The following is a 23,395-nucleotide window of genomic DNA, read 5'->3' as shown; positions in this document are numbered from 1 at the left end:
GACAGATCAATAGAACCATTAAGTCAAGGATCATTTATTCACTTATTAATTTAAGAAAAAGGGGAACAAAACACAAAACAAATGTCAATGATGAATATTATGTCGTACAGTATGTTTAAAATAAAGGTCAAAAATCAAATGTTATTTTTGTGCAATATATCAACAATCGCAGTATCAGCATATCGTAAAGTCATCGTTATTGTGAGCCATGTATTGCATATCATATCGAATCGTGAATTACCCAGAGGCTCCCACCCTACTGCTCATTTGATTTACGTAGATCTCTACGTAAATGCATTTCCTGAAAAGAGTGTTTGTTCTTGAGTCTCATTGGGCTGCAAGCAAAGTCAATGATGACATGGGTAAAACTAGGTTGTAAAGCTAAGACTCCAGGTACTCAATAGAAATCCGCTCAGACCTAACTGTACTGGTAAACAGTCATCTTTCACTTTGGGATACTGACCTGTGTTTAATGTGCTTGTTGAACAGCCCCAGCGGCCCCTCAATTGCTCTCCATCGCGGGGGTCACGGCTGACAGTGTGACACTGGAATGGCATCCCCCTCTCTCCATCCCGGGCCAACTCCGAGAGTACCAGGTCATGGGACAGCAGCTGGCCTCCACCTGTGAAGCATTTGTCGACACTCAGGATGCGACAATGCCTCCTAAGTGTCTGGAAAGCACTATCGAGCTGACTGTTAATGTTTCCAGTGGCACCACAGGCCAGCAGAGCTACACAGTCCAGGCCCTGTCCAAATACAGATTGTACCGCTTCAGAGTGGCCGCGGTCACTAATGCTGGAGTGGGAGAGTTCACTGACTGGACGTCTGCCTGGACTGAGGCAGGAGGTAACAACTGACTGTGTGTTACAAACCTTCCCAGTAGAGCCAAAAGCATGTCAGCAGCAGGCAGCTCACTTCAAAGCTCAATAGCCTCATTTCATTCAAACGCATTCACTCCACGCTCTTTTGTATAATGACAAGAAAAATACTGAAAATATGAAATCTCAACCAAAACGAGTACAACAAAAATGTGTTGGACTGAAGCCACTTGCTGATATTTGCTCATACGAGACACTAATGTGAAATATCAGTGCTTAGGTGTCCAAAAGTGATGCATAAGAATGAAAAAGTGCATCATGTTTCCAATTTCACAACATATTACAGATACCTTTGTAAGCAGTAACACATCTCTTAAGCGTAATGGGTCTGGGCTGGCTAAGGCTGAGAGTTGAAGCGCTAATAAATACAGCCATGTGATGAATGATGGCATTAAACTCGTGCAGTGATTCCTAACAGAGAATGGTGCAATGTGTTGCCACTTCAAAGTCTAATGATTGTGTGGCTCTCCATCTATCTTCAAACGTTCCACACAACTTTGGGTAGATAGTCTGAAAGAATGTGTGTTATTTTAGGCCTATCTTCCCCTCTTGTTTACTAGGTTTAGTGTTTTCATAGAGATTGTTGATGTTAGATTTTACTTATCAGTGATTTAAAGACTACAAATGGCCATGTGTTTGGTGGCACAGACCCAGACGCTCCCCCTCGTGACCTCCGGGTGAACTCCACCGCGAACAGCCTCCATGTGATGTGGGATGAGCCCTCCGTTCTCTCCGGCCCCACCAAATATCTCATTCAGGTCAGTTTATCCCTTTGGTTTTCCTCAGTTATGCCAGCTATGCCTGTTGCGCTGACGGTCATGCGTCCCCAGGTGGAGGGCCCGGGTGTGAACGTGTCAGAGGTGGTGAATGCAGATGAGCAGAGGAGCCTGCTCGTATCCAACCTGACAGCTTTCTCCACTTACTCCGTGACTGTCACCGCCTTCACTGGGCCGCTCCAGTCTGCGGCCGTTGATGGAAAGGCCATCGGTCCGATTACGTTTCAGACTCTGGAGGAGGGTATGCAAACACTCAGTGAACTGTACGCGCACCCCTGGCTTCATTCGCTAACAGTGAAAGCTGAAACCGAGAGCAGCTTTAATTTAGCCTGGGTCGCGATTTCAGCTTCAGCACGTTTCATTTACACATTGTGCCGCTTTGAAATGGCTTTTCATTAACTCATCTACAAAAAAGAGCCGTGAGAATTATGAACAAATCTGGTTATCTTGATCATACCAACATATTGTTCTTGGAATCAAAAGTCATTAAACTCACTGACCTTGTAGATTATCAAACAGCCCAAATAATGTTCAGAGTACAGCAGAATACCTTACCAAACAACATACAAACACATTTTCTCACACAACAAAACGTGTACAGCCTCAGGATCAGCTGATGACCATAAATTTACAATACAAACGTTCAAATCAACTATGAAAAGTTTTTGTGTTTTCATTACTGGTGCCAAATTATGGAATGATTTAAGCTCAGATCTAAAACTGCTCAAGCATGAATCAGTTTAAGAAGAAATATAAAGAAAACATTTTTTTGAAATATGAGACAACGGAACTTACAGATTACAAGTGATTCGTCTCATGTATGAGCCTTGTTACTGTTGCTACTTAGCTATTTTCTTTTGAGTTTTGAGTAACTATGTAGGAACAGGAAAATGATGATGTTATCAATCTGTTTTTGAAATAGGGGGTGGGGTTAAATAAGTTTAACTTCTCCTCACTCCTTTTTGGACATGTGCATTTGTATGTGGCTTTTCAAGGGAACTTTTCAAGGGAAGTTTGCTTTTGTCTTTTTGATTTGTAATAGCCTTTACGTTTAACATTTTGTAAAGGTGTTGTGTTGCTCACATGTTCAAAATAAAATAACGAACGAACAAACTCCTTCTCAGAGTTCACAGTGAGCTTTTTCTGTTATAATCATAATGATAATCATAATAATCATCAGAATTTTATTTCAGTGATGCAGCAAATTAATGAAGAAATGACAGGAAGTGGCATAGGTGAAGCTCCAGAGCAATTTGACTCATTTCCCATTGTCAGTGTCCAATAAGGAAGTGAAACTATAAGCATCACAAAAATGGTCAAACTAAAGAAAGCTGGGTAAAATATTTTGCAAAATCTTCAATATAAGTGTGTTAACTTTGTTTTAGCAAAAAAATGTGTCTAATGTGTCATATGCACTTAAACGGCGTTTTTGTTGTAGCCCAAAAGTGCCGTAACCCGACGCTCGATATATTAAGCACACTACTCACGTTAATGCATGTGTGCTTATTTGTCTATTGGTTTAGAGCCCAAGAGCCCTCCGGCCAACGTGACCGTGACTGTGGTCCCCGGGGAGGTGGGCCAGGTGCAGGTTAGCTTCTCCCCCCCAGAGGAGCCCAAAGGGAACATCACAGCCTACTACGTGTACATCTACCACGGGGGCACCCTGGTGAAGAACATGAGCCTCACTGCCCTCCACAGTGAGGAGGAGAACAAGCTGACAGGAGTGATCGATGGCCTGAAGGGGGGACACAACTACAGCATTCAGGTAACAGTCAGTTAAACAGTAACCTAAGTGCAACAAAGAGGTTACTGCTTGATGGAAGTGGACTGGACTAGTCAAAAATAGGACCAGTGTAAGATACCTGATTGATTATGTTGTCACTGAGGAGGTGTCTTAAAGGTTTTGTGTGGGATAATGAGTTTATACCTTGAGGTTTCAGAAAAATTGTATCAAAACTGAAGCTGACATTTGCCTTGTTACGCAGAGGTGCGTAGGTAAATGTCAGCAACAGGTGGAACGGTTTCAAAGGCACAAAATACCCTAATGTGTGTGTGTGTGTCTAATTGTAGATCTCAGCAAAGAACGGCGCCGGCAGGAGCCCCCCCAGCCCTCATGTCCAGATAACTACGGCCATCAAAGGTACAACAGTCCACTTACAAGTCCCCTGGGCAATGAGCGCGGTTCCAACATGCAGCAGCAGAGCAAAGGAATGGTTATTAGGCTGTAAAAGGTTCACTGTGGTTTAATACTGAAATGGAAGACGGCGAAGAAATCCATGGAAGAATTAGCTGCAGTGTCAACATGCAAATGTGAAAGACAACCCTACAAAAAGTTAATTTCTTCTTGAAATTATTTTCAAGAAGTCTAGTTGTTTTTTTTATACTTACATTTCTTTTTTTTTAAATCTAAATTTAAGAGATTATGAGATAATTTTTCTTCATTTTAAAGTGATATTCTGGAAGTCTTAATGCTTTACAAATTCAACAGAATGTGCAAAATCGACCACCTGGTCTTGCATTTTGATATAAAACAAGTCATAACAGATATATACTGTATATTATTCTTTGTAAAGTCCCTCCTTCCTGGATCTTATCCTTCTGCTTTGAGCAATGAGACAAGCTTTTACTGTGAGCCAGCCTGTCAGGTCCAATCAGGAAGGAGGGGGAGGCGCTTGATCATTTACTTTTGAAAATTCTGTTCCTGCTCTCCTCATTTAGCAAACTAAGAAGGGCTTTCTGGCTAAAGTACTAAGTAACTTGTTTACCTTAATAAATCCTTTTTGTAGTCCCTCTGGGGGTTATACAAGTGTTGATTGGGGGATCTTTCATCTCCCCCTGGTGTCTCTGGCCAGAAAACCATGCTTGTAGCTTTCCCTGCACCAACTCGCAGGAGCAACTAAAGGCCAACGCACACCAGAACGCAGCTCGCCGTGGCACGTCCTCTGACGCGCGTCCTTGTGGGATTTCAACACACAGCAGAGTGCGCCGCGTCACAGCACTTCAGAGGCTTCTCAAGCCGCGTGGGGCTTTAAACACGTGATTTATACAATTGTCATGAATAAAAGAAGACACGTATGTCCGTGTTGTAAGAGAGAGCAAACGGGGCTCTTTTCTGCAGGTTAATAGCGAGTTGGCGACAGACACGAGTTTAACAGGCTTCCCCTGATGGGCCCTGGCCATGGTTTCTCTGTCCCCGCGACTTCACCCGTGTCTCACAACAAGTCTGCAGGATGGTTAAAAAAAAAGGATTATTTTAAACATTTTTCAAACTTTTTGCAATGAGATATGTTTTCCTTAATTGTAAGAGAACAAATATTTTTGGAATAATAAAGACAATTTGGCCATAACATTTAATTCATAATATTGAAACCTAAATTTTATATTTAAAAATACACAGCTGGATACCTGTTTGGATATTTTGTTCACATCCATAGAGTAACTGGCCTTGCCCTTCCTCTTCTAAATCATGAACGCGGAAGTGCAGACTGAATGTGCTCTGGTGGTAACTGGTCACTCTTCCCCTCTGCTCTCCCGTGTGCTCATCCAGCCCCGGCCAAGCCCATCCGGACACCCGAGGCGGTGGTGGGCCTCCGCGGGGTTGCCATGGTAACCCAAAGGAGTATCGCCATCTACATGCCTGCCTGTTTCTATAGTGACGACAACGGACCGATCGCAAAAATCCAGGTCATCGTGGCTGAGTCAGGGGGTAGGAGTCTGTGGCTTCTTAAAATAGGCCTGTACTAGAGTCGCTCAACTTTGGAAAGAATACACTTGTGACTCGTATTTCCTGCGCAACATTTTTTAATTCCTTTTTTCACAGTAAAAGACGCCGAGAACGCGTCCAACTGGAGAACAGCCTTCCACCAGTATCCAGTCCCTTACATCACCGACAGGGGCTTTCCCAACCCGCCCTGTGACGAGTCAAACGCAGACGTGGACGCCCGGATAGGCCAGAATTTACAGTGGGGTGAGAAGCCCCCGCTGATGCCCGCCAACATGAGCGGGATCTATGTGATCGGAGAGAGGGACGACTGCCTGAACCAGTCTGACACTTACTGTAATGGGCCTCTGAAGCCTAGTACGGTTTATGTGTGAGTATATGACCTGCCGCACTTTTCTCTAGTGCTCTGCAGAGTGGTTATTCAGGCACATTACAGAAAGGGGCGACCAGAGAGAGACAAAGCAGTGGACTTGATGGTTACTGGAGGGATCCATATAGACCACAATGCATTGGTCTTTGAACTGAAACACAGCACGACTGAGTGAGATCTGTAAGAGTAAATGTAAAGAGTAAATAAGCAAATCACTCTTTAATATGTGGTTATGGTGAAAAGTTGCTGCTTACCTTTAACTACAGGTGTTGAAATGAAATAGTCTTCAGCAGGGTTGTAATTATCTGACTTTTTTTAATGTAAAATCAACATCATATAAAAATATCTGTCACTCATCTGTACCCATAAACCCAAAGCAGTCACTTCAGTTTGGTCGGGCTTTATTGCACAAATCTATTTTTATCAGAGTTCAGCAACTAGCAGGGAGAGTATGATGGATTTAGAGGCAATACTGTAGCACCTCTTTGTTCTTGAGGAGGAGATGGAGTGGCTGAGGAGGCTGTTGATTGTGCTGCAGCGATGGAGGGAGGAGGCTTGTAGAAGAGAGATGTTTTTTTTCCCTTCATCTCCTTTTGTGGATGGGATTCACAGCTGAGTTTCCTCGATCTTGGGCTTGACCCGACTGACTGGAGGACAGTTTCACCCATAACTGAACCGAACAGTTTGTGACATGGGATTTGGCAGGAAGGAGGGATGAGAGAGTGCATTTTACGGAATATGACAGGGGAGTCGTTTGGCAGCACGCTCTGACAGACAGTCCGTGACAGCGTGAAGGAAAGGGGTGTTTTTCTGGTTGGATTTATTCTCTTGCACCACTTGACTTGTCCAAAGTGTTTGTTTTTTCTTCTTCTTCCTGACAATAAGCTCTGCCTTGTGAACCAGGTTTAAATTCAGAGCCACCAACATCAAGGGCCAGTACACCGACTCGGAATACTCGGAGCATATCAAAACCACCGGTACGACTTCTTCATTTTGTTCCTAATACGTGAATGTGGCGACCTGACGTGATTATCTCCTCTCTTTTATCGCCGTGTCTCTGCAGCGAACGGGCTGTTAACCAGAGACGAGCAGATCATCCTGGGAGTGCTTCTGTCATTTTTCCTGGCCGTGTTGTTGATAATCATCATCTGCTGCTCAGTCAAGTAAGATGGCAACTCCGGGCTAATGGCTCATTATCAGAAGTCAAAGCCTGCACATATCAATTACATCGAGCGGCTTTGAGAGAGACACGCATCGTTCCGACCCTGCTTAGCATGACACCGGCGTTCCGAGCGTATGAAAGCACAGCGTCTGTATGTTTGTGGGTTATTTCCCCTGCCAAATGTGTTCCTTCACCAACAAATTGTCACACGAGGGCTGTTCGGAAAATGTCTAAGAGCAAGCATTAGCTGAAATATATTTGCGGTTGGCTAATTATTGTTGTGGACGCTTTTTGATGTGCTGCCAACTGTTCTGTTCCTGCCCAGGCTTCACCAGCACAAGAAGGAAGGCGGCACTTACTCGCCAAGAGAGGCCGAGATCATAGAAACCAAGTGCAAACTGGACCAGCTCATCGCCATCGCTGACATGGAGCTGAAACAGGAGAAAGTCAACCGGTGAGTTCACGCGCCCATCCGCACTGCACGGCCAAGTTTAGATTTCATTTGGAGCAGTTAAAGGAATAGGCCACCGTTTTTACACACTGAGATATGTTCTTACCTTAGCTTTGACGAGTTCTTTAGGACCTGTCTGGTCTTCACCCTTGCCTTCAGTCACGTAAACACAGCGCAGACGGCGTCAGCATTTAGCCTCTCCCTCTCTCCTCTATAGCTCCAAAACAGGTCAAGATAGAAGCTACTAAGCTCTTCCACGTTTTCCGTATTTAAATATGGTTACGTGAAGTGTTCCACTACAAAGTATAATTACACAAAATTAAACAATGTGGATTTTCTAAGCGGATAAAAGGGGGGACTATATTGTAAGGCGTAATAATACCAGGAGTAGTTCGAAATCCACGCAGTAATCTTCACTTAACTGCGCAGTAATCTTCACTTTACTGCGCAGTAATCTTCACTTTACTGTGCGGATGCCAAATTACTCCTGGTATTATTACGCCTTACAATATAGTCCCCCCTTTTATCCGCTTAGAAAATCCACATTGTTTAATTTTGTGTAATTATACTTTGTAGTGGAACACTTCACGTAACCATATTTAAATACGGAAAACGTGGAAGAGCTTGGTAGCTTCTATCTTGACCTGTTTTGGAGCTATAGAGGAGAGAGGGAGAGGCTAAATGCTAGCGCCGTCTGCGCTGTGTTTACGTGATTAAAGGCATGGGGGAAGATCAGACAGGTCGTAAAGAACTCGTCAAAGCTAAGGTAAGAACATATCTCAGTATGTAAAAACGGTGGCCTATTCCTTTAAAAAAGTACTAAAGTCGAAACCACTCACTTGACTGATTCTTTACAGCAGATCTATCCCTCACATTTACCCCGTATTCCACCCAGCCGCAGTAGCTGTAAGCGGGAGTCGACTGCTTGACTATAATGCTTTATTTAGTGCTTTCCAACTCTACTTCAAATCTAAGCCGACGGGACAAAAAGGCCTGTGCCGGAGCCTGACGCGTGCGTTCCTGTCAACACCGAACCTTGCGGAGTGTTTGGCTGAGGCTAAAATAGAATCCGGAGCACTACGGAGCGCTCCATCACCGCGTCTGCCTGCTGCATCTTCAGTTCTCCGCTGAGCGCATATTTCAAACTGTCGGCATCTCTCTAACCGGTCGCGGCAACAGCGGCGAGCTTTTATCCTTCCTGTGCCAAGAACTCTGTCATCAAAGTTCTACATCTGTTTGGATCCAGCAAATAAATGTATACAATTCAAACAAAACTCTCCCGCGCGCATGTAGAAACTATTTAGTCAGTCATTCCAATTGTCCCGTAGATACGAATATATTATTGCAACTCCGATTTGTGTTGGCACAGTCACAGCAAAGTCTGGTTGTGAAAGCGAGGGCCTCCGCAACAAAAGGCAGATAGTTTTTTCCGTTTGTGCACAATGTCTTTTACTGTTGAAGCACTGTTGTTAAGCTTCCCATCAGAAGACATGTATTAAACTTCAAATCACTGAAGTACCAAGACAGTACACTCGGCTTATTTTAGCGTGTGTTGGAAAGAGCTGAAATTGCATGGTACGTCTTTGCTCCAAATGGAAGCCTTCATCGCGACGCCTCTTTCCGCTCCGCTCTTGTTGCGGCGCAGGATAAAGACAGTGAATGTTTGCGGAGCGGCGGGTGAATGCTAAAAGCACCTGCCTTCCACCCCTTCCTGTCACACACACACTGCAGACCCACACACTCGCGCTCACGGTGACTCTCTGCTCCCCCCCCCCCGCAGGTACTCCTCATTCTTTTTCAGGCGGAAAGAGATCTATGTCATTCAGTAAGTTCAGGAGTGTGACGTGTGCCAGTGTGGTTTTGTCGTGGCATGATGGCGTTTCCTCATTAAAAGCATCACATGTTTTGTCATCTTCCTCTTCAGCGCTAATTTGTGGCGTACTTAAGTGGTAAACCAGGGAGTCCTCCTGATAGTAATGAATAATGAATCACAATGTCTTATACTGCACTCACCAAGCTTCTCAAAGCGCTACAGTAAAACATTATTCATTCTCCACACTGCCTGACAGAAACAAAAGCATGTCCACCTGTAACTACCTGTTGTCATCTGGGTTTGCTGTCGTTGGTCAGGTCTAGGTTCAGCGACAACATCCTGAATGAGCAGGTTGTTCCATCTGTGGATTTCTTCTTCCCTGATGGCATGGGCGTATTCCAAGATTCAGGGAGAGTGGAACATCATTTTCAGTCCAGATCTTAACCCCATTGAGAATCTTTGGGGATGATGATGGGAGAGTGTGACCACCTTCTCCATTTTCTGGACACTCAAAGACGCTTTACATTGCACTTTTCGTTCACTCCATACTCAGCTGCCCTGGGGGTAGACTGACAAAAAGCGAGGCAACCAATCTGCGCCATTGGCCCCTCCGACCAACACCACTCACTCACTCACTATTCGATAAGGCTTCCTGTTGTTCCCAAACGGTCTCCCATTCAAAAACACTATACATATAATTACAAAACCTTTGAATCAATTGCATGAACTTAAAGGCGAGTTTTCTGTGAAGGGGACCCTGAAAAAGTGACCCTGCAAGTTGTGAAATGTGCCTTTAAACTTGTCCCTGGGAAGAATTGGGAAAGTTGGGTGTTCGTTTACTAACATTTATATCTGTGATATAAGGTTACAACAACACCAGGGGCTGCCTTTGCTGTAGTACCTCCTTATAGCCTCTAGTCTCCCATTGGAATGCATTGCACTTTAGAGACATTAAAAACAACTTTAAAGCCTGGTTTCTAATTTTCCTAAACTTTCTACATCTGGATATTGCTCCTGTGATAACGCTGTGTTAGTTACCATTAAAAGAAAATGAAACCAGGCTGGTTTTTGTAAGAATTAAAAAAAAAACCTTGTTTGCTAATGAGGGCCGGACTGTTAGCATTGGAGCAGCGGGAGCTACACGTCACGCAAGGGCCGAGTCTAAACTGAAAATCCCGCCCTTATGCCCTTTTTAGGAACATGCTTCGTCAGAGCTGGGGAGGAGCAGTCTGTAAATCCACCATGAATCCCCCCTCGAACCTGGTCATTGTGGCAAAAAACGGGGAGGAGTGAGGAGTTATTTTTTACGGTCTATGATAATATCAGGTATTGGTCCTTCAATCAAACACAGCGAATGTGCTGTAAGCAAAGCTAAAGGAGGCATCCAACCAAATTTTAGATTGTGTAACCTTTACTTTCTTTATGGTCAAGTAGTGTACAATAAATGGTCTCACAGCTGCCCTGGGGCTGACTGTTGGAATCTGATCATCGATTTTACCGACACACTTTTCACTTGTGTAATTTGGAGTGTTTTGCCCAAAGAGCCACTAGTATGAGCAGTACAAAGATGCATCTCACTAGTGTTGTTAATCTCCCCGTTATGTTTTAGATGAGGAAATAAGACGACTCCGTAGTGAAAATCTCTGAGGTTTTGCATAAAAAGTGCTGTGTTTGAGCGCTGCTGTGTGTGTCCTCCCTGCTCCCCTCCACTTTGCGCTTGTTTACCTGCTCTCACTTTTTCAAATTGCTTTAACGGCCCAGTGGTCTTAGAGGGCACAAATGGCAGGCTTTATCAATAGCTGTGGATCTACGTGCACCCGCCCGCCAGCCGAGTCCCAATCCCCCAAAGAAAGCACGCTCTGATGTCCCGATTCCTTTAGAATACCACATCAGAGGGAAGGTGTGATTCGAAACGGTTTCATTTCTTTTTTTTCCCCCCCTGTGATGATTATCAGCTTTGACGCGTTTAAATGCTGCTGCCGCGATTGTTGGGCTAATTTTGATATGAACTGTTTTGTTTTTCGCGCAGGCTTCTCAGCTACAGGAAATCCCTCAAGTAAGTCCCCCAAAATCGACAACTCAAATGTGCATATTCTTAGTGGGCGAGCATGTTTGGGATTTACTGCTCGTATCCCAGAATAAACTGACTTCTTTTTGTAAACTGTTTGCTGGCCCAGGCCTGTCAATAAGAAGTCCTTTCTGCAGCATGTGGAGGATCTGTGTAGCAACGACAACGCCAAGTTCCAGGAGGAGTTCTCGGTGAGTGGGATCGAGCCAGACATGGGGGGGGGGGGGTGAATGTGGCCCAGCGTTAATGTGGGGTCTGTTGGTTTGTTTGTCGCAGGAACTACCAAAGCTGCTGCAGGACCTGGCCACCACAGACGCAGACATGCCCTGCAACAGAACCAAGAACCGCTTCCCCAACATCAAGCCCTGTGAGTGGCCCAGGACACACAGGGAGAGACACATGTAGCGAGAGGAGTCTGATGTTCGGTGTCAGGTTTCAAAAAGAAACCACTTCATCATAAATATGTCACCAGCGAGCATGGATGGATACAAGACTAAAGCCTTTTCAGTCATGGTCAAAGTGCATGATTTCACTACTTCAGTATTACAGATACTACTGGTCAAATGTTACTCCAATCAAAGTTAAAGTTGCTCATTCAAATGTTTACTTAAAGGTGCACTACGCAACTTTTTGAGTGGAAAAAAAAGCTTAATATTTGTGCGTGTTTTACCTTTTATTTTAGTGATTCAGTGGCTGTTTGGGTGCAGCATGGCACCTTTGCTTTCCCTGACAGTGGCCTCTATGATGCTCCAGAATCAATTGTTGTTGGGTCTCTGGCAGGTTTTTGGTACGAACCCCTAAAAACAGTTGATCCTGGAGCGTCATAAAGGCCACTGTCAGGGAAAGCAACAGTGCCATGCTGCACCCATGCAGCCACTGAATCACTAAAGTATGTTGTAAAAGGAGTCATTTGTGGCAAAAGTAAGCCCGATGTGTGAAGTTTGCTTTGTATTATGATTTGTTGATGTTATGTTTGCGCAATATGTTACAAAGTAGGGTATACTTTTTTTGTTGCTTTTATTTAACCAGGAAAGTCCCACTGAGATTAGGAATCTCATTTCCAGGAGTGTCCTGGCCCCAGTGAAGCACCTATTGTACATGTTTTTAGTGGTAGGGGAAACTGGAGTACACAGAAAGGACCCGTCCAGGTGGGAATCAAACCCGGGACCTCCTAACTGTGAGGCACAAGTGCTGTGCCACTGTGCCGCCACATTTGACTCCGAAGGAGAACTGTTACGGAAAAAATGCCAATTTCGTCACATTCTGACTACAAAGGACAAAAATGTGGTGTAGTGCCATAAAGTGAAAGCACTCAAGTGTTTACTATAGAAAATTTAAATTCAAAGTAGAAGATACAAATCCATTTAAATGGACACGCCCAAATTCACTTCCCATATGCCCAAACGCCGGGGACAGTACATTTGCACAGCGCCCCCTATTGTTCTGAAGTGTACATTATCAGGCAAACACATGGCCAAACTGACAAAAACACAACACTCAAGTGAAGTACAGATCCTCATAAGGTCTTAAGTTAAGATCTTAAGTGCTAAAGTAACTTTATTTCATCACAGACCACCTCTGTGCATTATTATTGTTATATGTTCAAATGCCAAAATCTAACTATTTAAGAGAGGAGAGGTGAGTTTTGTACGACTTAGGTGTTATAATTATACTTAATTACTGGCTTTGAACAACGACCTAAACATACAGTGAGTATGTTCAGTTCAATCACACACCTACATTATTACACTTTGTGACTGAAACCTGTAACTGTAGAAAGACAAATACTCCATCATAACTGGAGCCTGCAGCCTTCAGGAGCTATGCTGATTCATGTGCCGAGTCAATATAGTACGCACTAAACATTACAAAAGGCACTTATGTCGCAGCAGCATATTTTCTACATTTTATTCCTATTCTGTGCCTAGATAATAACAACCGCGTGAAGCTGCTCTCCCAGCCAGGATCCGACGGCTCCGACTACATCAATGCCAGCTTTGTCTCTGTGAGTTCAGCACTTTTTTTAAAACAACACTTCAGCTCAGATTCTTGCGCAGTTTTCTCATCTTCTCACAAAACTGTCCTCCTCCTCCAGGGGTATCTGTGTCCCAACGAGTTCATAGCCACCCAAGGGCCGCTCCCTGGCACCGTGGCGGCGTTCTGGAGGATGATCTGGGAAACGGGGACCCGCACCATCGTCATGCTCACTCAGTGCTTCGAAAAGGGCCGCGTGCGTACCAACCAGACACTGCAATAAATCACGCCTTTATCTAGTGCCACGTAGACGGGTGCATGTGAGGGGGCTCATTAGCAGCTGCTTTCTGTCCCGCTGTCTGACGTGTGGCGTTTGTGTGCGTCTGGGACGTTTCAGATCCGCTGTCACAAGTACTGGCCCGAGGACGATAAGCCCATGTCAGTGTTCAGCGACATCCTGGTGTCCAAAGTGTCAGAGGACGTCTTTCCCGACTGGACTGTCAGGACCCTTCGAGTGGAGCGGGTGAGTGATACGCACTCATGCAGCACTCCTGACGGGAAATCAATGGCAAACATGTGGCTCATCACTGTGATCATAGTTCGTAGTAAAGTTCATCGCCCATGGCCGGCCCTGCAGGAGGGGGCGCTCAAATGTGCTTTATGAAGTACAAAGTTATGAAGTATGAAGAACATCGCTGACTTTTGATTCAATTTGGAATCCATTTGATAGTAAAATATATCCATCCATTTTCTTGCACTATGCCGGGTCGTGGGGACACATTGCACCAGCCCCCCATGGCTCCACTGCTGAAGAACAGTGGTCTTGAGGCAACAGAAATAAACAGTTATCGGCCTATATCAAATCTGCCCTTTATAGGAAAAGTCTTGGAGAAAGTGGTTTACAGCCAGCTTACGGACTTTCTCCTTGTAAGTAATGTGTTTGACGTGTTCAAATCGGGCTTTTGACCCACCCACAGCACCGAGACAGCCTTGATCAAGGTGACAAATGACATTAAGCTAAATACAGACACAGGCAAGGTCACAGTTTTAGTTCTGCTGCGTTTGACACAGTGGACCATGTGATCTTACAAGGTTGAAAACCTGGGTGGAATCTCTGGAAAGGCTCTCGAGTGGTTCAGATCCTACCTTGAGGAACGAACTTACTATGTCGCCATCGGAAACTGTGTCTCAGATCAAATGGCATTGACCTGTGGGGTTCCCCAAGGGTCGATTCTGGGGCCCCTCTTGTTCAATTTGTACATGCTTCCGCTAGGTCAATTGATATCAGGTAACAATGTATCCTATGACAATTACGCAGACGATACTCAGATCTACGTTTCACGGACAGCGGGTGAACATGGGCCTGTAGATTCACTGTGTCATTGTATCAAACAGATTAGTGTGTGGAGGCAAAACTTCCTCCAGTTAAATACAGATAAAACTGAGATCATTGTCTTTGGCCCACAAAAACACCGAGAGGTTGTTATTGGTCATCTTGAAGCTCTTTCACTAGGACCCAAAAGTCAAGTTAGAAATCTCAGGGTAATCATGGACTCAGACCTGAATTTTAACGGTCATATTAAGTCCATTACATCAGTGGCCTATTACCACCTAAAAACATTGCCAAAATAAAAAACATAGTGTCCAAGCCAGACTTTCATGCTTTTGTCTCCAGCCAGTAAGTCTATTGTAACGGCCTGTTCACTGGCCTTTCTAAACGAGCTGCGGCTCGAGTCATGACCAAAACCAGGAAATATGACCACATTAGTCATTTTATTTTTTTTATTTATGGTTTATTTGGTAGGGACAGTGCAAGTTAATGAACAAGCCGCTCCGGATTGTAGCCTTAGGCTAATTTTCATCCGTCGTCCCCCATGCGCACTCTCAAACACACTCTCATACATCCTGGCCTATTGTACATGTTTTTAGTGGTAGGGGAAACCGGAGTACCCGGAGGAAACCTACGCAGACACGGGGAACATGCAAACTCCACACAGAAAGGCCCCGTCCTTGGTGGGAATCGAACCCGGACCTTCTAGCTGTGAAGCACAAGCACTAACCGCTGTGCTACCGTGCCGCCCATGCTGCTTGTGCATAAGTCCCTTCATTGTCAAGCACCAAAGTACATCTCTGACATGTTACAGCTGTGTGAACCACCTTGGGCCCTGAGATCCTCAGGGAGGGGTCTCCTGGTGGTTCTCAGAGTCACCACCAAACACGGTGAGGCTGCGTTTCAGGTTTATGCAGCAAAAGTCTGGAACATCCTCAGTGAGGATCTGAGACAGGCCTCAACCCTGAGAATTTTTAAGTCCAGGCTGAAAGGACACCTTTTTGCTGCTGCCTATAGAGATTTTTTTTTTTTTTTTAATTTAATGTAATTGTAACAAATGATTTGTTTTATTGATTTTCATTGTGTTTTAATGCTTTTTACTGTGTTTGATGTTAGTGTGAGGCACATTGAGTTGTCATGAAAAATATAATCTAAAATAATTTTCTTTTCACAATAATTTTCATTGATCCATCAAATCCACATCAATAGTATAACATCTGTACAAATACCGGATACAGTAACAAGGTACAATGTGTCATCTTTGGAAGCTACATCGATCTGATTGGTCAGGAAGGACATTTAAAAAAAAAACACTTGTAACTTGTGCATAAAGGTTCCTCTTTAACCCTACCCTGTTGTGCAGCACGGTCACTACATCCTGGTGCGTCACTTTAACTACACGTCGTGGCCGGAGCACGGGGTCCCAGAGTCCTGCACCGCTCTGATCAAGTTTGTGCGAGCGGTGCGCACCCACCGGCTGGAGACCAGCACTATCGTGGTCCACTGCAGGTAATGGTGTGCACTAGGTCTAACACCTCAGTGACAGTACATTCACTAACAGTGATGGTGCTTGTGCAGTGCGGGCGTGGGCAGGACTGGAGTGTACGTTGCTTTAGACCACCTCACTCAGCACGTGAGAGACCACGACTTTGTGGATATCTATGGCCTGGTGGCAGAGCTGCGCAGTGAGAGGATGTGCATGGTCCAGAACCTGGTGAGTACATGCTCTGCATTTTAGACTGGGCAAATATGGAGACATCTACTTTGCAGCTGGAACACATTCTGTTTAGTTAGTCTCTCTGGTCAGCTGCATTTCTGCATAATCACAGACTGCTGGGAAAAATATGCTACTAAAACGCAATCAACACACACTATTTAGTGCTTGAGTACTAAAATTAAAAATGTATTTGAAAATCTTAAATCAAGCACAGCATGAAAAGAACAAAGCATAATTAAACATAATGTCCCTGTAAAGAACAAAGCGGCCATGTCACAGTCTGCTCATACAGATGGCTCATGATAAAGGCAAAAACACTGGAGGCTATTAGTTCTTACGTTGTTGGAGCAGCTCAGAGATTCCTCATCTCACCAGTGACAGTGTACATGTCCTACTTTCCTCTCCTGCCCTGCTGTGATCCCAGTCCCATGCGAAACGCTTCAGAAAAACCTCCCTTTGACAAAGGGAATGATTTGGCTGTGGATTATAGGCACATGCAGATGCAGGAGTCCCCTTCCTCACTCGCTCTCTGCTCACCAGACTTTTCCCGACCCTTTAACGTTATTTGGATTCTACACTCCAGCTCCAGTCTGATACTAGAGTCTGTGTGGCTGATATCCCTCATGGCTTGTTTTAATCACTTCTTCATTACAGCAGGATAATGACCCAGCCCCATGTTCCACTCGGAATACAAGAACATTGCTGTATTAAACATTAAGCCTTTGCTAAACATGACACAGCATAATCATGAGATAAAGGGAATCTATTATTGTTATTAGGGTTTGACATGACATTTTTAAACACGGATCGCTGTAACAAAACCATTTGATAATAAACCTAATTCATGACATCGCAACATATTTGAGATGTTTCATTCATGCATGTCTCTCTGAGTAATCACATATACTGTACTAAATCCACTTATCCCCATTTGCTCATGTCATAAGAATGTGCATCAGTGTTTTTCATTTGACCATGTCTGGTCATCGCTATTCATTTATAGCTCTTGATAGCTGATATTGTTTGTGGCTTTCTTTAAAACACTTCTCTCCTCCTCCTTGAGTCCAAGCACAGACTCACAAGTGTTTATTTTGTCCACTACAATATTTTTGAAATACTTTTACGCAAATTAAATTAAACTACAACTACATTTAAAAGTAGACCTGTGTATATTGTGGGGAGTGGGTCTTTCCTGGTTAAATGAAGGTCAAATAAAATAAATAAAAACATTTCATACCTGACGGTTTCAGCTACAACTGTGGCCTTTCTCGGAGGTGTCACGTGGTGTTGCTGCGTCAGCTGATTTAAACAGTTTTTGGCTCTGTCTCCCTGCTTGCAGTAGTAGTAGTAGTAGTAGCAGGCTGACAGCGCCATCTGCAGTCTGACTTTGTCAGAACTGTGTCCCAGGTGTGGGAACGCTGGCACGCCCCCTCGTTCATAGACTGGGGGGCGCGATTGCGGATCTCAATGGATTCTCTCATATCTGGATCAGGGAAAACTGCAACCACAAGCAGGAAGACCGACACAGCAGACACGTCACAGCGACACCTCTGAGGAAAGGTCATCTTTGTAGCCGAAACTTATTGAACTATATTAAAAGTCGTTCATGATGACAAAAACTAGAGATGGGAATAAATAACATCTCAACCTCCAATGCATAAGGAACAAGTCTGACTCCTTGTGCATATGGGAGAGGCTCCATGAAGCAGTGGATCTTGATTAAGCATCTTTATATAAAATAATGTAAAGATGGCTAAATACATTATAGGTTAAATTTCAAGAGGTTCGTTTTTCGTCTGAAATTAAACAATAATATGTCCCCAAATACTTTTAAAATAATGAATAATGCACACATTGTCGTTGTCGTTGATGTTAGATGAATACAAATGATCTTCAGGACTTTTGTTACGGTCATACTGGCTCCTGCCCTCGAAACCCTAAATAATATCCTCCTGTGCCTGTGTCCAACTACAGGCTCAGTACATCTTCCTGCACCAGAGCACACTCGAGCTCCTGAACAGCAAAGGGAACAGCCAGTCCATCTGGTTCGTCAGCTACTCGGCTCTGGAGAAGACCGACTCCCTGGAGGGCATGGAGGGTAAGAGCCCGCCCTTCACACGAGCCGTTTCTGAAGAGACGCCCGGCCCCATTGTCATTCCGCTCACTGCCCTTTCAGGTGACGTGGAGCTGGAGTGGGAAGAAACCACCATGTGATGAGCCTGAGTCTGCCCAGGAAGGAGATTAGAGCTTTGTGCACTGCGGGGGCTCCAGCTGACCCGCGGTCAGACCGAGAGGTAGAGGGAGGAGGGACACTGCGGATGAACAAGAGAGTAAAAGACTTTTTTTTTTTGGAAGCCTGTCGTCATAGCGGATTTCCAAAGACACGATTTGGTTGCAGAGGATATCGTATTGAAGACCTGAAACCAGGTCTCTAAAACCATCCCTGTACAGCTATTTATAAATGCGTTTGAATTTTTATCATTTGGTTGATTTTGAGGCACAAAGAACATGTTGTTTAAGGCCAATATTGAGTAAATGCTGTGTTCAGAAAGCGAGAGGGGGAAGTGGCACGTGTAAAATGATCACGTCTGTTTGGGAGCTTTGCACTATTCACTCATGCATGGTGTTTTTCGCCGTGGCCTGGCCAGACGGACACATTCACTTTTATAGCCGTGTGAAGTGGGTCTGGAACCTTTCCCGTCCAAGCCTATTTCCATTACTGTGTGATGGTACTGCATTCACTTTAATATACATCGTTTTTTTTCCCCCCGTGATTTGTAGAAAACGTACAGAAAATAAAGATTGGTATGACTGACCGGGCTTTGTTTACACCCTGTGCTTGTATAAAACCATGTCTGCAGCCAAACCGGACTTGTTTTAAGGATTTTGAGGCTGATGATCATCAATAAAATATTTCTGTATCTTTTCTAGACCTGACATTTAAAGAGTTTATTCTATACAACCTAACCAAAGGAATAAAAGCAGCAAACGTGATAATTACAGCAGACGGAAGAGTGCGACTTTCATGTACAATGGGAGAGAATTCACCTGTCAACAGATCCACCGGAGACCAGAGGCGTGAGAGTAAAAACTACTTTATTCTTTCATTCTCTTCAAACAGAAATAAAAGTTAGAAATATTTCCATTAGTAAACATGTCGATCGATAGAAATCTCTTTTTATAAATCTGGTGAGGGTGCAAAGATTACCGACAGTGCTCCACAGTGAGGATGCAGATTGGTGCGTCTCCATGACAACCACGGAGCGAGAGAGAGAGAGAGGGAGGGGTCGGGCCGAGAAATGAAGCAGGAAGAGGAAAAACGGAGGACGGAGGCCCAACATGCCGTGACCAATGGGAGAAACCGAATGATCAAAAATCAACAAAATCTCATGCTATAGGTATACTACAAGTCAGCGGGTAAACAAAGACGATCCGTGACTCAGGGGGGGGGTGGAAACAAGCTATATTCTTTTTTCAAAGTGGACCGAAGTTGTTGCTTTGGCTGTGTGCACGTCACTTTATTGTAAATGCATGTATATATTCGCCTATACAGCATAGCCCTTTTCTAACATGTAATAGATCCATCTCTTCGCAGTCCCACGATAACATGACATGGCCGTTTCAATGATTAATGCACATCTGAAATCATATCGGCGTACGTTGCCATGGTAACTGCAGCGTACTCGTATCAAAGCCGGCCGCCCCTCACGCACGCGCGCATCGCATGGCAGAAGAACCCCTCCTGGTTTGCAAAGTGAAATCGTGATCATATCAATAACTATAATAATAATTTACTATATTCTGTCTTTTTTAAACTAGATCTTCTCTGTACAAATACACAAAGTCACACACGGATGGGCGGAAAAAGCGATCACTTCTTGAGAATAAATCTAAAGACTATGTACAATATATTCCGTCATGGTGCGAAAAACAAAACGAAAAAAAAAGAGTGCCGCAGTCTGATTGGTGATCCGTCGTATAAAGGAGCAAAAACCACACAGTGAAAGTTGATCATTATTCCATGGACATCTTCGGTTTTTTCCCCCTGATTGCACATTCAGCGAAGGAATGCATCATCTATCTACGGTCGCTGTGCTGGGCAAACAAAAGTGCGAGGGGGAGATGATGTTTGCGGTGACCTCGCTGTACCCTGTGTACGTCATTTATCTTCATTTTGTGGCAGGAACAGTGCCTAAGAGGAGTGTATAGGGAGGAAATGTGCCGGAGGAACGTATACGCTGTGCCCGCGTGAGCCTTGGTTTAGTGGCTGCTACCTGTTAGGATCTACTGTGCTCTACGTAAGCGCGTTGGGCAGAGGACGGTGAGGTGAGGCAGGACCCTTCCTGAGCATGGTGAAGATCTGTGCTCCCACACGTTTTAGGCAAAACACGCCACGCAGCAGCACATGATGCACAAGTCATGATTGTCTTGAGGATACGGTTGAAGGCAAAGGGGAAGGAGTGACATTCTATACATTGAAGCCTGCTACAGTGTATTTTGAACAGCTCCGCTTTCCCACACACGGCACACTTGAAAGCTACAGTTGTGTTTGGCCTCATTATGCACAGATAAGAGAAATGATAAGACCGTGGAGGAATATAGATTCAAAGTGTTCTTCAGCGAGTGTGCTATCTGCGAGCTGAACAAACTGCAGCTACGGGAGCCGTGGAGAAAACAAAAATAGATCATTTCCAAGATGTGTTTTTCTGAGTGTTTTTAGTGTCCCTTTGAAGCTGCCGCAGTTTGAAGTCTGCTCCTTGGTTCTGGTGACAAAGCTCACATTTGACAGAGAAGTGACATTTGAAATGGTTGGGTCAAAGGGTTTTAAAAGAGTGTGAAATGTAGACAGACAGCACATCTGCTCGCGGCGCTGTGTTCAGTGGGAGACAAGAGGAATGAGGCTGCCTTTTGGCATAGAATTATTCCTGTTCAAAACAAGCCTGTGATGAGCTCTCCTTGTGTGACTCCTACAGTGTCGTACACAGGAGTAAAGTGCTGTCAGACGATGCTGCGTGAGCCGCTGGAGTTCCTGCGGCGGATGAGGGGCATGGTGTGGTGCAGGGGCATTGGGGAGTCAGGGGGGCAGAACTGATGAGGGTGGTTGTAGGGGGGAGGAGGGGGAGGCAGGGGAGGCTGGGGCCCGTCCGCCGGGGCCCGCACAGGGGTGGACAGGGCCGACTGGATGAGCTGGTGGGTGGCCGGTCCCTGGCTCAGGAAAGCCTCCATGCGTCCTCTGCCGCTCTGGTCCACCACGATGACCTTGACGATCTGCTGGCACTGGATGAGGGTCTCCGGGCGCAGCTCTCCGGTGGGGACCGGGCTGAGCAGGGCGGGGGGTGCCGTCAGAGCCAGGGGGGCCGACTCAATGGCGGGCTGGCTCAGCTGATAGGTCTGCAGCCTGTTGTGAATTGACACCTAGTTTAGGAACAGTCAGAGAACGCACGAGGAGTTACTAGCCTGAACGCAGCCTGTCTGCAGCCCTCAGGTGACACATGGGCATGCAGCATGCAGTGGGACCAGCACACAGAGTGCATGCAACAGCAAACTCCAACTGACACTAACACTGAACCACCATGGCTATCACACATCAATATGAGCTTTACACATGAGCCTTTCTGACACGTTTTAGTGTCTCAAGCATGGCGTCAGAGAGGCCAGTGAGCAGTGCAGGTGTGGGCCAAAGGAAAGAGAGGTGCAGAGGATGAGCGGTGTGTGTGTGGGTGCAGAGGATGAGGAGAGAGAATGGGACGGGGTGACACCGAGGGCGTGGTGTCTCTTACACAAGTGTACATGTCTACAGGAGTAGCTGGGCAGGACAGAGATGGGCAGAGGGACAGTCAGGAAGAGGGAGCTTTGGCCAGGGGTTGTGCCAGGATTAAAAATTAGCTAGAACCGCTTTGTTCATTTAGCTTTTAAACGTGAGCTCATTCTGGAAGTTCTGATGAGTCAATGAACAACAGAAGCCCCAGAACAAACCCCTATGGAAACCCTCACTTCATCTTAATCGTTTCTATGTTTTTTGGGCTGGGAATTGTTCCTATATCCAAATAGGAACTGTAAAGTAATACTGTGGCTTCAATACAAGGAAGGTTTTGTCAGTATACATTTCTTTGACAGAGCCCATTTTTCTTTAGCGCTACACATCGACTCAGGCTGCTAATGGGGCCCAGCTCATGTGCCTTTGTGGCAGGCACTGTGGGCTCCAGCTGGGCTTATGCTGCCTTAAAGGAGCAGGCTGGCAGCGTGTGATGAGAGGGGCCGTGTTGTCTGGAGAGTGTTTGCGGAGCCACTCACAAGACACACACAGCGCCCCTTCTCCCCTGGCTGCAGTGTTACCGATGTGCCCCAGGCGGAGGATTTCTCTTTCATAGTTATAGGCCGCGGAGAGCAGACTTTATTCTGTGGTGCGTGTTGTCGAAAGTCCGCACTCTCACCGCCGCCGAAGACACCCGCCGCGCAGACACAAGCATGAGGAGACTCACCTCCACTGTGTTGTTGTTGCCAGTTTTGTCGTAGACGTCCTGTGTGCCTGTGGGGACAAGAGCCAACGCAATTTGGGAGTCAATAAGCTGGAGCCAAGGAGATCTATGTCAGAATATCTTGTACAAAATGCAGCAGGGCGAAGAGTAAAAAAAGGATTTGTATACATTGTTTTGGGTTTTGAGGGAATGTGATCTGTCAGTGCGCACAGTCGAGGTTGTTATTTTATACATGGACTAGGACTTTCTTGCCTACATCCTGTGATATTGCATTAACTTGTCAGAATACTTCCAGAATGCTTCAAAATCTGTACCTGTTGCTTATGTGGTTGACATGGCAACTCTTTCATATAAAAGGGTAGCTATCAGAGAACTTGTTTTTAAAGCTTATAGATACAAACGGCATCTCTGGATACGCCCATATGTGGTCATGTTTGAAAACAGTTAAGGGGGAAAACAATTTGGAGAAAAATCTAAACTTTCTTTAATTATTCAAAAACTACTTTAACAAATGCTGAAATATGAATTTAGTTTTGTACTAAATAAAGATACAAAGACATGGAGAGGAGCAAGGTGGTTCAACAGCCCAAAAATACATAAATAACGGAGAATGCAAACTTGATGCTTCATGTTAGCATCGGGCTAATGCTAACGGT

At 45.0% G+C, this 23,395-nt stretch overlaps 2 protein-coding genes across 3 annotated transcripts in view; one reads left to right on the top strand and one right to left on the bottom strand.

Annotated features, from left to right (window-relative positions):
* The window catches only part of ptprq (protein tyrosine phosphatase receptor type Q), a gene marked incomplete at its 5' end in the record, with an annotated part of 65,166 nt that extends 46,025 nt beyond the window's left edge, over nt 1-19,141 (top strand). Inside the window, 20 exons of the mRNA XM_079567592.1 lie at nt 490-823; nt 1,486-1,895; nt 3,178-3,419; nt 3,725-3,794; nt 5,202-5,360; nt 5,475-5,745; nt 6,649-6,722; nt 6,809-6,908; nt 7,233-7,361; nt 9,139-9,183; nt 11,201-11,227; nt 11,349-11,430; nt 11,516-11,606; nt 13,168-13,244; nt 13,335-13,469; nt 13,611-13,736; nt 15,907-16,052; nt 16,122-16,257; nt 18,235-18,358; nt 18,437-19,141. Coding sequence (XP_079423718.1) covers nt 490-823; nt 1,486-1,895; nt 3,178-3,419; nt 3,725-3,794; nt 5,202-5,360; nt 5,475-5,745; nt 6,649-6,722; nt 6,809-6,908; nt 7,233-7,361; nt 9,139-9,183; nt 11,201-11,227; nt 11,349-11,430; nt 11,516-11,606; nt 13,168-13,244; nt 13,335-13,469; nt 13,611-13,736; nt 15,907-16,052; nt 16,122-16,257; nt 18,235-18,358; nt 18,437-18,474 — 2,816 coding nt within the window. The 3' untranslated portion in view covers nt 18,475-19,141. The remainder of the gene's footprint in view (nt 1-489; nt 824-1,485; nt 1,896-3,177; nt 3,420-3,724; nt 3,795-5,201; nt 5,361-5,474; nt 5,746-6,648; nt 6,723-6,808; nt 6,909-7,232; nt 7,362-9,138; nt 9,184-11,200; nt 11,228-11,348; nt 11,431-11,515; nt 11,607-13,167; nt 13,245-13,334; nt 13,470-13,610; nt 13,737-15,906; nt 16,053-16,121; nt 16,258-18,234; nt 18,359-18,436) is intronic.
* Nucleotides 19,142-20,882: 1,741 nt separating this feature from the next.
* Nucleotides 20,883-23,395, bottom strand: part of iqsec3b (IQ motif and Sec7 domain ArfGEF 3b) — an 80,866-nt gene continuing 78,353 nt past the window's right edge. Inside the window, exons 14-15 of one of the 2 annotated variants that reach the window (XM_079567523.1) lie at nt 22,743-22,789; nt 20,883-21,675 (exon numbers count right to left, since the gene is read on the bottom strand). In XM_079567523.1, the coding sequence (XP_079423649.1) occupies nt 21,259-21,675; nt 22,743-22,789 (464 nt within the window). In that variant the 3' untranslated portion in view covers nt 20,883-21,258. The remainder of the gene's footprint in view (nt 21,676-22,742; nt 22,790-23,395) is intronic. The other variant, XM_079567524.1, reaches the window with a different exon arrangement.

The sequence above is a fragment of the Gobius niger genome (assembly GCF_951799975.1).
Source record: "Gobius niger genome assembly, chromosome: 12".
Taxonomy (NCBI): domain Eukaryota; kingdom Metazoa; phylum Chordata; class Actinopteri; order Gobiiformes; family Gobiidae; genus Gobius; species Gobius niger.
This window is presented reverse-complemented; position numbering and strand designations above follow the sequence as displayed.